Source organism: Ranitomeya imitator, chromosome 2 (assembly GCF_032444005.1).
Source record: "Ranitomeya imitator isolate aRanImi1 chromosome 2, aRanImi1.pri, whole genome shotgun sequence".
NCBI classification, from domain to species: domain Eukaryota; kingdom Metazoa; phylum Chordata; class Amphibia; order Anura; family Dendrobatidae; genus Ranitomeya; species Ranitomeya imitator.
The window spans coordinates 54,901,619-54,916,504 of record NC_091283.1 but is presented as its reverse complement, the minus strand read 5'-3'; the positions used below and the strand labels follow the sequence as shown (position 1 = coordinate 54,916,504).

General features: G+C 43.7%; 1 protein-coding gene across 3 annotated transcripts in view; it reads left to right on the top strand.

Annotated features, from left to right (window-relative positions):
* Positions 1-14,574, top strand: part of LOC138667180 (estrogen-related receptor gamma-like) — a 35,807-nt gene extending 21,233 nt beyond the window's left edge. Inside the window, exons 5-8 of one of the 3 annotated variants that reach the window (XM_069755475.1) lie at positions 893-1,012; positions 1,098-1,259; positions 3,489-3,758; positions 13,693-14,574. In XM_069755475.1, coding sequence (XP_069611576.1) covers positions 893-1,012; positions 1,098-1,259; positions 3,489-3,758; positions 13,693-13,937 — 797 coding nt within the window. In that variant the 3' untranslated portion in view covers positions 13,938-14,574. Of the gene's footprint in view, positions 1-892; positions 1,017-1,042; positions 1,260-3,488; positions 3,759-13,692 lie in introns of all 3 variants that reach the window. The other 2 variants (XM_069755477.1, XM_069755476.1) reach the window with 2 other exon arrangements.
* The last annotated feature ends 312 nt before the right edge of the window (positions 14,575-14,886 follow it).

The window sequence follows — 14,886 nt, the reverse complement described above, 5'->3', positions numbered from 1 at the left end:
ACTGCTGCTCCTTTGACACAGTAGACATTGGAACCCCTGTTCTAGTGATTGGTGTGGACGCCAGTTGTCAGACCTCCAGCGATCATACATTTTTACGTATTCTGTGTAAGAATGTAGATAATATTATTTATAGGAGAAGCCCTTTAATGCACGAACGCTTAAAGACGACTTAGTAATAATATTAGTCCTAAATCTCATTCTGGTATATAAGCTGTATTGTACACAAAGCAAAAATGAGGACCCTACAGACACCCCATTATCCAAAGTGGGGTGAAATTAGCATTTTGCATATTGCTCCCCCCTTTTCTCAGGTGGTTAGCCATTCCTGTAAGCTGCCTATGTAATATTTCTCACTCCCGAGAGGCTAGTCATGATTATGAGGCATTGGAATTGGATTTTCCAGGCGCAAATATGGTTATGGCAACCAGTCTGCTGCAAAATCTGCCTGTGTCACTTGTGGCTATGCTGCAGATTTGCAGCAGATTTCACTTTGTGCGCTGTGAAGGGTAAAAATGTGCTGAAAATTTATACTCTGGGAAATTAAAGCTTTTTTTTGTAATGCATCGTATTGATGAGATTTTGTACATTTTCACCCACTTTGCTCCTGCCGTACGCTGCATAATCTGGTTAGAATATCCGCAGCATATATCATGGGTTCACTTTCACAGTAATTTTCACAACACTTACAAACCATATACATATGTGTTCTACTCAACGTCAATATGCAGCTTGAAAGCCCAGCAAAATAGTGGTTGAATACAAAATTTTAACAAATGTTAAAAAAAGGACTTTTTATTGAAGGGAAATTGTTTTTTTTTTTTTTTAAACACAACACATATAACTAAGACACATGAATCTGTCTTTAATTACATATATGAAATTCCGGTTTTAGGTGTGAGGCTGGATCGTGTCCGAGGTGGTAGACAGAAGTACAGACGTCCTGTGGAAGTGGAGACTCCAAATCCTTGCTCTTACCTCACCGTTCATCATCCATTCCAAGGAAAGAAGACATGTAGGTTTACAGCAAATATTATAATATCAGATGGGACCGAGGAACCATATACTTACTCTAAATTCTCCTCTCTGTCTCCTGGCAGCAAACAAAGTAGTGTCTCATTTGGTCTTGGTGGAACCTGGGGAGATATTTGCTAGCCCTGATCTTGACCTTCAAGATGGCGATCTGCGCATCCTGACCACCCTGTGTGAGCTCATCAACCGCGAGCTGCTGGTCACCATCGGATGGGCCAAACATGTCCCAGGTACAGGGTTAGGTTACCTATTAATGGCACTTCAAAGATGCCCAATGTGCCAGTATCACCACAGTGTGAGAGCCATGATCCTCTGTGGGACACCAATAATAACAGGACTGTGAAAATATATTATTGTAGGTGTCCTGGTGCATCTTTCCCACCAGGGACTGAAGCACATTTGCCTGTATTCTATATGGCGCTGAGATCACCACAACTGCTTGCTACAATGTAGACACCATGCTGTAACAGCAGATAACAAATATTATTAACAAGCCCTCATCGTGCCCCTGTATCCTCCCATTTTGGCGGAGCTAGACGAAACCGGCGTGAAAACGGCAAAACTCTTGCACAACTCCACATTGCACAAACAGTTTGAGACTTTTCAAAGAGATTTAATTGTGACATAATCACTTTGATGAATTTTGTTTAAAAAAAAAATGCTGCAGTTATTGCTCCATTTTTTTTTCTGGTGTTTTTCCAGCATTTTTTTTGCAAAGAAGGTTGCCGCCAATAGTCAATAGGAAAATGCTAAAAGTGCTTAAAAACAGTAAAAAAAAATCTAAATTTAAAATAAAATGCACTTAAAAAGCTTGTAAAAAGAAATGCATAGAATCCGTGATGTTTCTTACAAGTCCCAAACAAATAAATCTAAAGAAAACTATAGGGACCAATTTATCATTGCTTTTGTGCCTTTTTCCTATAGTAAAAATTCTGTTACTTTTTAAAGTGAAATTTATTTGTTATATTCATGTTTTCTTATTGTGCAGCATTTTGGGTGTTATTTAGTGAAGATGAAGAATAATGTGCAACATTTTAAAGATTATTGAAAGGATCTTGAAAATTTTACTCTAAAAAGGCACAAAAAAGCAAAAGGGGAAAAAAAAAAGCATATTTGAATTCGCTCCAATTCTTCGTTGTGCGCCCAAATCGATGTATTTGGTGCAAAATCCACCAACGGGGAAATGGATATATAACAATGGATGTATAAAGGGGAATTAATAATAATGTAATACTTTAAATGGATCTTCACTTTAAAAGATATTGCGAATGGCAGTAAACCATAATTTCTTTTTAATGAAAATTTCAGTTTTCCAAGTAAAACTGTAAAATGTGATGCAGATAATTTGCCTGGCTGGATCCACAATGCTTTGCCTTAAAAAGCATCTGATAACCAAGCCATTTCGAGGCAGCCTCTGCCTCCCCTCCAAGTTGGGTTCTGAGCTATCAACCCCGGCATCTATCGAATGGCTGCAAGAAGGACGCAGATTATCATCTCCAAATTAATGGTATTCTGGGTCCCTTCTCCAATTGTGACACGGCGGAGCCCCCTCCTCCGGTGATAGCAATCTCCAATATTTCCCAATTAAACAGAGCACTCAATATATAAAGAAACAATTGTACTGCCATAGTGTGAAGAAGACAGGTAATGGAGGCTGACACCACAAAGAGGAGCTAATTGAAAGGAACGGAAGAGCGTGACAGGGCAGGAGGTTCCGGCTGATATTCAGCACAAAACACACCCAGATCACAGTGAAGGTTACTGGAGAAGGTGGAATCGGCTATGACCAGGACAATGTCAAAAGGGGTTGCAGAGGTAACGGTCACTACAAAGGCCATAGAAGAACAGATAGCCGCATCATAACTGGCACGTGATAAATGGAGGGCACGGATTCAGATTTTACATTTGGATCCACAAATCTATACAAGCTGTCCCACTTTTGAGAACAGGTCTCTGAAAGCCTCTTGGAATATAGCATTGGCCTTTCATTGTCTAGGAGACTGCTGGAGCTAGCCAATTCCTGTATTCGGCCATTTCCCGCAGACCTATATACAATTAATAGAGTGTCGGCATGAATGTACGGTCACCACTTGCTCCTTGGGCATTTCAGAGCTCCTTTATCGGGATTGGTGGCACTCCTACTGGATGGACCACCAGCGATCAGTTGAGTCCTTGCAAGCTATGGCTCTGCATGTGACTTCCCCGACTGCATTGTCTCCCGTACACCTTCGATAGTTGTCAGCCAAACTCTCCTTTGGCCAACTGCTATTACTCCCAAAACCCTCACGCGCATACATACATGTTCTGCCGAGCGTGCCTGTGATTTCAATGGGGAGAGGGTACAATGAGGCTCCTAGATACATGTAGTGGCGTCTTATCTTTGCCAATATTGACCTTACCCAAATATACCCTCTTCCTGATCCTATACAATTAACACAATGTCTAATCTCCCCCCTTAGGCTTCTCAGTCCTCTCCTTGGTTGACCAGATGGCACTACTGCAGAGCGCGTGGATGGAAATCCTGGTCCTGGGCATCGTCTATCGCTCACTACCGATGAACGACGAGCTGGCAGTGGCAGAGAACTTCTTGTTGGGCAGAGAACAATGCCGCAGTTCAGGACTTCTAAACCTCCATTCGGTTCTGCTTCAGCTGGTCAGGAAATATCGAAAAACAAAGGTGGACAAGGAAGAATTTGTCACCCTGAAGGCCATGGCTCTCGCTAACTCAGGTATTCATCACCCATCTGTCTGGGCTGATATATGCGTCATGACAATGAAGGGGTTGCTTAGGAAAATGTAAGCATTGGACTCACTTGGAAGCAGTGTCACACTGTCAGAGCCAAAGGGAGTCTGTCACCCCTAAAAGTGCAAATTCAGCTACTTAACATTTATAAAAAGAATTTGGCCCCTATAAAAATCATACCAGAAATATGCATTTTAGTGCGGAACTTTCAGGCAAATTGATTTTTATTTCATATATGACAAATTAGGGTGTTTTGGTGCACCCTTTACGTGACCAAGAGCTCGGTGCACTGTTACGCTCTCCGATTTTCATATCTAAACAATGTCACAAATAATCCAGTCATCAGTGACCAGGGGCCGATTAAGGGTAGCCAGGGCCCCAGTATGTTCAGACTGTGGGCCCCCCGGTCATGTGACGGGGTCATGCGACGGAGTCATCATATACTTGAACCAGATTATTCCACAAAAATAGTTGCTGAGTGAAACTACACTTCTCACCTATCACACATTAACAGTTCCCATCACCAGATCACACATATAGCCGACAGCTTTTGTTTTGGCCAAAAGATTTTTTAAGCCGCCACCATAACACGGTAAACACTTTTGGCCGGGCCCTACTCTACTGTAACCTATTAAAGGGAACCTGTCACCCCGTTTTTTCAGATTGAGCTATAAATACTGTTAAATAGGGCCTGCGCTGTGCGTTACTATAGTGTATGTAGTGTACCCTGATTCCCCACCTATGCTGAGAAATACATTACCAAAGTCGCCGTTTTCGCCTGTCAATCAGGCTGGTCAGGTCGGGTGGGCGTATTCACAGCGCTCTTTTCTTCCCCAGCTTTCCGTTGGTGGCGTAGTGGTGTGCGCATGTCCAAGTTCCGAATTCCCTGCGCGCACGTGAAGACACAGCGCGCGATCTGCGCTGTCATCCCTTTCATCGGTGGGGGCGGCCATCTTCCTGGGGCCGCGCGTGCGCAGATGGAGTGCTCTGCTGCACGGGGCTTCAGGAAAATGGCCGCGGGATGCCGCGCGTGCGCACAAGTGATCGCGGTGGCCATTTTCCCAAAGCCGAGTTTGCATCTCGGCTTTGGGAAAATGGCCGCCGCGATCTCTTCTGCGCACGTGCGGCATCCCGCGGCCATTTTCCTGAAGCCCCGTGCAGCAGAGCACTCTATCTGCGCACGCGCGGCCCCAGGAAGATGGCCGCCCCCACCGATGAAAGGGATGACAGCGCAGATCGCGCGCTGTGTCTTCACGTGCGCGCAGGGAATTCGGAACTTGGACATGCGCACACCACCAACGGAAAGCTGGGGAAGAAAAGAGCGCTGTGAACACGCCCACCCGACCTGACCAGCCTGATTGACAGGCGAAAACGGCGACTTTGGTAATGTATTTCTCAGCATAGGTGGGGAATCAGGGTACACTACATACACTATAGTAATGCACAGCGCAGGCCCTATTTAACAGTATTTATAGCTCCATCTGAAAAAACGGGGGTGACAGGTTCCCTTTAAATATTTGTTAAAATATGCAATACAATTTAGGTATATTTTTATTAAATGACCAATAATATCACATACAAGGAACAAATACCGCTACACCATGTCAAGACCACATATCTATAACTCTATATGTAACCCCTTTCTCATGTACAGCACCATGGAATTAATGGTGCTATATAAATAAATAATAATATTACCACCACCACATTGACCGAATAATATCACATACAAGGAACAAATACCTCAACACCATGACCAGACCACATATTACCACCAGTGACCAAATAATATCACATACAAGGAACAAATACCACCGCACCATGACCAGACCACATATTACCACCACAAAGTGACCAAATACCACATACAAGCGACAAATACCGTAACACCATGTCCAGACCACATATTACTACCACATAGTGACTGAATACTACAATACTGATCAGTAATAAAAAAAAAACCTCACAATACTATCACCATAAGTGCCATTATACACAGGAGGTCTGTACTTAGTATGCAGTGTCTGTGTAGAAGTAATACAGTGATCACTGGTGATATTATACACAGGAGCTTTGTATATAGTATACAGTGTATAGTGTCAGTGTATAGGTAACACTGACTCACCAGTGACGTCTCTAGGTGAAGTCCTTCATCTTTTTTCATCCAGCATAGATCGCCATCACTTCTTCCAGTCAGGGCTCGTCTCTGCAGGAAATAACAGTTATCTCGAGCTCCGCTTGCAGAACACATTGCTTAATTTTTCCCAAATTCTACATTACACCACAAGAAGAAAAAATCACTCTACACAGTAACAGGACCGCCCCCCCATTTAAAACAGTATACTCAAAACATAAAATAAATACCCTCACTGCAGTAATAATATCCCTTAATTAGCCCCTGTGGTAATAATATTCCCCATCCTGGCCCCATGTATCTCATTCCTGGCTTCAGCCATATGTTCTCCCATCCTGCCCTCATGAGTATCCATTCTGCCCCATATGATCTCCCCATCCTGCCCCATCGGTCTCCATCGTATCCATCCTGCCCCATGATCCTGCACAATCTGTCTCCAACCCTGCTCCATCTGTCTCCAATCCTGCCCCCAGTGTCTCCAATCATGCCCCCATGTCTTTCATCCTGCTCCGTGTCTCCAATCATGCCCGTATCTCCATTCTGCCCCTTGTCTGCAATCCTGGCCCATCTGTCTCCAATCCTGGCCCATCTGTCTCCAATCCTGCCCCATCTGTCTCCATTCCTGCCCCCAGTGTCTCCAGCATTCTGTCCCAGTGTCTCCAGCATTCTGCCCCCAGTGTCTCCAGCATTCTGCCCCCAGTGTGTTCAGCATTCTGCCCCAAGTATGTTCAGCATTCTTCCCCCAGTGTGTCCAGCATTCTTCCCCCAGTGTGTCCAGCATTCTTTCCCCAGTGTGTCCAGCATTCTTCCCTGTTATGATCCGGTGACCTAGGAGCTGCATGAGAACTTTCACTGGAGAAAGTGGCCACTATAGTGACCGCAAACCTAAACTTAACACTGCAACTAGAAGTAGCCGTGGAGTGTACCTAACACACCTAGACACCTCGTCACAGCCGGAGGACTATATATCCCTAAAGATGGAAATCGGAATACTGTCTTGCCTCAGAGAAAATCCCCAAAGGATAGACAGCCCCCCACAAATATTGGCGGTGAGTCGGAGAGGAAAAAACATACACAGGCAGAAAAAACAGGATTTAGCACAGGAGGCCACTCTAGCTAGATAGGACAGCATAGGACAGAGTTCTGTGCGGTCAGTATTAAAACCCTTCAAAAAAAACCCACAGCGGAATATATAAAAAAAACCTCCTACATCAAACTAAAGATGTAGGAACGTATATCTGCAACTCCAGTGAAACCAATCAGACTGAGAAAACACAAACACAGTCTAATCTGGACAAAAGGAAAAACAAACGAATAGTACTGAAAATAAGCACACTGCATGTGTGCCACAGGAAAAGAAACAAACACTTATCTTTGCTGAACTGGCAGATAAGCAGGAGAGGCCAGGCTGAGATCCAACACTTCCAGAGAAACATTGACAACTGGCAAGGGCTAAAGAATCCTGCACACTTAAATATCCCAGTCAGAACAGCAATTAGCAGATACACCTGGCCAGGACTGTGACTCAGAGACAAGTGCATTCCCAGCTACAACCACTGGAGGGAACCCAAGAGCAGAATTCACAACACTTCCCCCAGTGTGTCCAGCATTCTGTCCCAGTGTCTCCAGCATTCTGCCCCCAGTGTCTCCAGCATTCTGCCCCCAGTGTGTTCAGCATTCTTCCCCCAGTGTGTCCAGCATTCTGCCCCCAGTGTGTCCAGCAATCTGCCCCAAGTGTGTCCAGCAATCTGCCCCCAGTGTGTCCAGCATTCTGCCCCCAGTGTGTCCAGCATTCTGCCCCCAGTGTGTCCAGCATTCTGCCTCCAGTGTGTCCAGCATTCTGACCCAGTTTTTCCAGCATTCTGACCCAAATGTCCAGCATTCTGACCCCAGTTTGTCCAGCATTCTGTCCCCAGTGTGTCCAGCATTCTGACCCTAGTGAGTCCAGCATTCTGCCCCGGGCCCCCGGATCGCCGCTCTCAATAAAAAAAACAAAAACAAAAAAGAGTTCTTCTTACCTGGCCACGCTCCTGCGGCGAAGCTCCCTCCTCGCAGCTGAAGCGAGCACTTGCCGGTAACTGGCAATGACGTCAGACGCCGGCGACGTGTGTGCTGCGGCTGACGTCAGCTGCCAGCCTCTGATTGGCTGGCGGCTGTTGACTATTGACGTGTGGGAGCGGGCCCGCACCCGCACGTCAATAGCATTAAACTACCGCAGCGCCGGTAGGGGCCTGGTGAGCAGATGAGACGGGGCCCGATGCGGGCCCTCTCTGCTCACCGGGCCCCATACGTAATGCCAGTCAGAGCAGTAATGCCCTGATGGCGGCCAAGGTCAATCTGAGTGGTAGGACAGGGCCCCCCACACCACTGGGCCCTGGGCTACCACCCAGATTGACCTTATTATAATCCGCCACTGTCGGTGACAGGCCACATTGTACCCAAACCCTTGTGTATCTGAACAGGCTGCAAAGACCATATGGGCGCAACCTATGAAAAATCTCTACCAATAACACTTGGCATGAATGTGCAGTGTGTACTTGGAAATTTCGGTATTTTTAACAATAAGAATAAAATGTGTCAAAGCATTTCCTTTCCAGAGAAAACAGCACCCATACAGGACATTCGTTCGTCTTCCATCAGAACATGGCACCATAGAAGTTGGCAATGGGGCCTGATATGGGGCTACGATACAGAGGATGTTCCCACTCTATATTGGCTGCCTCCATCATTTTAATGGTTGATGAGAACACCTGCAGGGATCTCCTCCCCATAGATCCCACAAAAACAAGGTGTGAGCAATTCTCTAAGATCATGAACAATCACCTAGTCCTCCATTCTAAGGTGGTGAGGACTATGGTGCTGATAACCAGGTCTAGAAGTGAACCCCATTTTCTTCATTTTTTCTGTGGAGTCCTTTCATCTCTATAAAAGCAAAATTAAACACATTCTTGCAGAGGTGTACTACCCCAGCTTGGACATACATGTTCCATCTCTTCCAACACCTCCATATGCATGCACGATCATATGGCTGCTGAAATACATTAAGCCAATATTTTTTTCCCCTAACATCTACTGTTGGGGTAGAAGGTGGGATTGTCAGGAGGCCGTTTAGATGATTGGAAGGTTCAGGAATTGAGAAAAGCCATAATTAACCAGACTAGTCCTTATTGCCTCCTTATGGCTTTTTTTTCAGCAACGGGTTCAGTGTTGGACAGATGAGACGGCATCTATCTAGACAGTGGCTACTTTATGGACTTATATGCCCAACACTGGCCACAACAGAGTGGCCACTTCTCCTCGGTCCACCATAGCTTGAGTGTTTGGTGGCACTACTCATTGTTTAAAAGGATTGTCAACATGGGAGAAACCCAGTTTCTGAGACAGACCCACCTGATGGTAAGATTGTCATCCAGCTGAGCTGACCTTGCCAGGGAAATCAGGAGGCATGTCCACACGGTGTATATTTCCTCTGGTGCAGCTCTTTATAACTGGTCTGGGCTGTGATTCCCTACAGAATTCAAAAATGGTGCAAAACAAATAGATGTTTCATCATCAGCCATGGTTGGTTCATCAGGTTATCTTCCTGCTACTATGGCCTCCTCATTCATTCTGAGACTTTTCCTACTATTCCCATAAAATCCGTCCCTGATCTGCGAGAGCCAACCCACGAGATGATCCCACTGACAGCTGTCACAGTCTCTTACAAATAGACAAGCGCTGCGTTATCGATGGCCGCCTCTTGGAGTCTGGCACGACCAATCAATAATGTCCTGAGGTGTTTTGTGTGTGGGATGGATCAGAACAATAGAGGGTAGGAAGGGTGGGGGGCTCGCTCCTCGCGGAGTAAGCAAATGCTTTGAAGCCTGGAGCGATCCATGCAGTAAATGGATTTGCTTAATTTAGATTTGTGTCAGTTGCTTTATTTGGCCACGGACTGTTTCTGTAACTTTGGATTTCAGTTTATAGCTGTAATGATCTGAGCTGGATATGGAATAGATTCTGTCAGGCGGTCCGATGTATAGATGCCCTGCTCACCGGCGCCTAAGTGCCCCATTACATTAACCCTTACCTGACACAATGGACCCCATGTTTGAGTTGGATTGTATATTGCTCCCTTTCTACTAACAATTTATGTGGAGTGTTTGTCCTCCTTAACACTTTTCACTTGTTCTTAAGATCTTAAAAAATATAATAACTATTGGCGCATTTGGGATTGATGTAAAAAGAATACCAAGTACTGATCTACTGAAGGTTTTCGTACCAGCAAATATTAAGAAAGTCACTGGAACTCCGGCTTGGTATGAACCAGGTCCTAGATATCCACAGTCCACAATAAGATCCTTTGTTCGGAGGGAGGTAACTCCCTTTAGGTATATGCTTGTTAGGAAGATGAGGAATGTAGCATGTCCTGTCTGGTGGCGCGCTTCAGACACTGCATAAGTCTCGAGTCCTGTTAGAAGTGATGTCACTGCAACGGAAAAGTGTGTGGACCAAGTCAAAATCCTATGCTTCACAGGAAAACCTTTCCCTTTGTCAGTGATCCCAATAATCGAGCATTGCAGAGGTTACGCAAACACACCTTAGCTCTATTTGTTCTCTATTTGTCTGATGGAGAAGGCTGTGTAAAGAACTTGGTTATCTCCAGCAAAACCATAGCCAATAAGTGGAGCAAAGGTGAGCTTGCTCAAACGCTGGGACCCCTACTGATCACGCGAACGGGGCAGGGTGAAGCCCATGTCTCAGAGCAGTTGAGGTTAACCATGCGCACCTCCGCTCCATTCATTTATTCTCTATGAGTCTACCAGAGATGATTGTGTACAGAACCTTGGTTATCTCTGGCAGTGCCACAGACAGTAAATGGAGCAGAAGTGCGCATGGTTAACCTCCGCTGCATTGAGACGTGAGCTCTATACAGCCACGTTTGCGCGAACCATAGCCAATAAGGAGTTACAATTATAATTGCAGAAAAATCACAAGTTTTCAATATCTATATGTAAAAATAAATAAAACAAAATAAAAAAAGTCCATTAATTTATAACAAACATATCTTGGAAGTATGAATAATTGACCTTAACCCCTTAATGACAGCCAATACGTCTTTTAACTGACCTGAGATATAAGAGAATAGCCTCCCCATACAGTTAACAATCTAGCATCTGTCGGTTGTGCACTATAGCTGACAACTTACTGTATCAGCGACGATCAGTGTTTGCACCGTCCATATCTTTTTAACCCCTTAGATGCTGCTGTCAATAGTGACTACATCAATATAAATGGTTAGCAGAGTGTGGGGGCTTCCTCTTTATCCCAATTGGTGCCCTCAGATCATGATTTTGTGGTCCTGATGTTTTCCATGGCAATTCACGACCAAATAGTGGTTTTACAGTCTGACAGCTCTAGTAATCTGTTCAGAAGTTAGAGGCATTTAGGTGGTAAAAATACACATTTTCATTTTTGTCATACCACTTTGCATTAATTCCTGTAAAGCACCTGAAGGGTTAATAAACTACCTGACAGCAGTTTTCAATATGTCAGGGGGTGCAGTTTTTAAAATGGTATGACTTTTGGGGGTTTCCCAATACATGAGACCCTTAAAGTCACTTCAAACATGGATAGGTCCCTAAAAATAAATTTTGTAAATTTCCTTGCAAAAATGAAAAATTGCAGCTACATTTTTAAACCTCCTAAAATGCTAACAAAATAAAATAACATTTTACAAATGGTGCTGATGTAAAGCCGACATGTGGAAAATGTTATTTATTAATGGTTTGCTGTGGTATGACCATCTGGATTATAGGGATAATCATTCAAATTTTGAAAATTGCTAATTTTTTAACATTTTTCTCAAATTTTTGATATTTTTTTATAAATAAGCACAAAACATATTAACCTAAATTTATCATTATCATAAAGTATAATGTGTCATGAAAAAACAATCTCAAAATCACTGGGATTTGTTGAAGCGTTGCAGAGTTATTACCACATAAAATTACACTGGTCAGATTTCAAAAATTTGGCTCCGTCTCTAAGGGGTTAAAGCTCAGAAAGCTCCAAAAATTCTATAGGAAAATTTGGGCTTTAGTTACTGAAAACTTTAAATTGGGGCTCAGGGAAGTAACTCACCCGATGCGTCTGTTTTAGTAAATACTTGCGTTCCCCATAAAATAGAAATGCTGGTTTATTTTTTTTTTTTTGTGCCATTCCTCTGTTATTGCTCCTGGAAATGCATGAATTCATTAAAAACGGGATGTTACTATTCCCCTAGCCAATAAAGCCTGTACCTATCTAATTTGACACTACCCAATTATCACCAGGCGTTCTGATACTGGGATCATCTGCAATCAGTTATAATCTGTCATGTAGTAGGTGCGACATTTTCCTGCAGTGCCTCCACAGGCTAAATGAAGCATTGCACTTTTATTTGGGCAGTGCCTGGAACTATTGAGCGGTGACCTATCTTCTCTATGCATTATATATTGACGTTTCATAGATGATATGATTACATCACCTAAAAATATGTCTTGCACCCCAAATTTCTGCAGCCCTGGACGAATTCTTGTCACTGGGGGAGTTTATATAATCATGTACATTGTCCGTATTAGCAATGTCTTATCAGGTACAAACGTATCAGGTGTAATGTTCATAAAGGGTAAAAACAAAAATTAGGTATATTGAAAAAATTGGGGAGCGGTTTGTGGCCATCTGCCTTTCTGCTGTAATTGTGTCTTACCGCAGGAGTGATTACTGCATGTACAACCACAAGACTGATCATCTCATAATGAAATAATCCATCAGCCATTTTGATCAGTGAATTCCTAATAGGCTGCTCTTTACATCAGCCGTCCCCTCCTACTTATTACAAGAAAAGTAGATGTAAAAGATTAAGTAAATAATAATGGAAATGTAATAGAAAATGAAATGTGGGGGATGGGTCAATGTAAACGTCATTTAACCGACGCCGATGTCTCGTCAGAAAAAGTCATAAGGTTGGTGTTTGGAAGTTTCTAATACTTCTATAATATAACTATAAATCACTTTTCTTATGTTCTCCTTGTAGACCAAAAACTGGTATGTATGGCCCTCTTTTATGTGTCTCAAAGAAAGATGCTCTGGCGATAAATTGATTTCTATGGTGTCGGTAGTGAAAATCCCAGTGAAGGGGGTGGTTGACCACTTCTACCTTGTTGCTTCACTATAGCGTTCACAATAATGAGAGAAACCATGTGAAACACAGTGGATTTTCACTCTGCCTAAGACTACATTCACATCCGTGTGTCACATCCGTGTGTTGTCCTTTTTTTTCTGGGACTCCTGATTCAATAGCCTCATATATGCTTATGAATGTTGGGTTTGTATCAGGAGACCCTCAGCTGATCTAGAAATAGTGGCCCGTACTTGGACTGTAAATGTCGGACATGTGAAACTGGCCTATGCCTTGATTCATACTTCTGGAATATGAGGTCCATAGTCAGACCACAATACCTGGTCAACCGCAGGTCTCAAGGCCTGAAATATCAGCTTACTCGGAATATACTGCATGAGACGTGTGAATCCAACATAAAAGATGTAAGAACCCCCTTCTCTGTACATATACCTAAAATGGACTTTCTTTTGAGTCATTGACTAACCCATGCTTGCCAACTCTCCCGGAGAGTCCATAAGCCTTCAGGAAATAGGAAAGGCCTCCTGGACTCCAGGAAGAGTTGGACACCCTTTTAATGATAGAGCGATCTGTGATTCTTCTTCTTCAGGGTTGACATTTGACCAATCCTTGTTTCTTATTCAGATTCTAGTAGTATCGAGAACATGGAGTCTGTTCTTCACCTTCAAGATCGTCTTCACGAGGCCCTACAGGACTACGAGAGGGAACAACACTCTGAGGATCCCCACCGGTCTGGCAAACTTCTCATGACTTTACCACTACTCCGTCAGACGGCAAATGAAGCTGTCCGCACTTTCTGCCAGATCCGGTTGGAAGGGAGGATCCCCATGCACAAACTTTTCTTGGAAATGCTGGATGCCAAGATGTGATTGTTCATACCTCCAACAATAGAACATGGACCCTTCATACGTCGACACCACATAGCAGCTTCACAAAAGTATCAATATCTGCAAACATTTACTTGAGACTGACTATGGTCAGAGATCTTCAAGGCCTGGAGGACATATTGGATGATATGCTGACCAGAGACCATCGCTGTTTTCAGGATACCCATCTGGGGCATAGCAACTCTGTAAGGAACAAGTCTGGATAAAAAATTCTAGAGGGACTGCAGATCGTACTGTACGCTCATTTCTTTGCATCTGTATAAAGATATGATGTGGAGTATACATATTCTAGCACTATCAGGTTTCAATGTTCTCATGAACAATGGGTTTTGGGCCATGCCACCAGAATAATCAACTGTACAAAAATGTGCATTGTGTCTAGTTAGGTCTTCATCCCTTGTAATGTCCATTGTATGTGTCCAATAATGCAGTTTGTAGAATATATTTAAAAGGGTTATCTGGGACTTTTTTATAATTTCTCTAGGTGGCTAAGCACTTATTGGTAGGTAGTTGCTTGTTCTGCCCTGTGACGATCTCTCCCGGCTCAGAGCAGACACAGCAGCTTCTCCTGCTTCCTGTGATATCATGTCGACAGAGCATTTCCTTCTCTTCCACTGTGTTCTGTAGATGGCGAGTCACTGCCCATGTCATGCTGATAGACAGCCGTCCCCCTGCTGCCTAACTGCGAGGAGCTGAATTTTAATCAGCTTGATGTCAGCAGTAACAGCCCGTCCACAGAGTAGAGCGGAAGAGAAGGAATTGCTCTGTCGATGTGATGTCACAGGAAGCAAGAGAACCATCAGCAGAAAGATGAGAGAGATAGTTGCAGGGCAGGTAGTTAGCAAGTATCTGCTGATAAGTGCTTAGCCCCATTGGGTAAAAAAAAAAAAACGACCCAAATTAATTTATTGTATCATTCTGTACAGAAAAA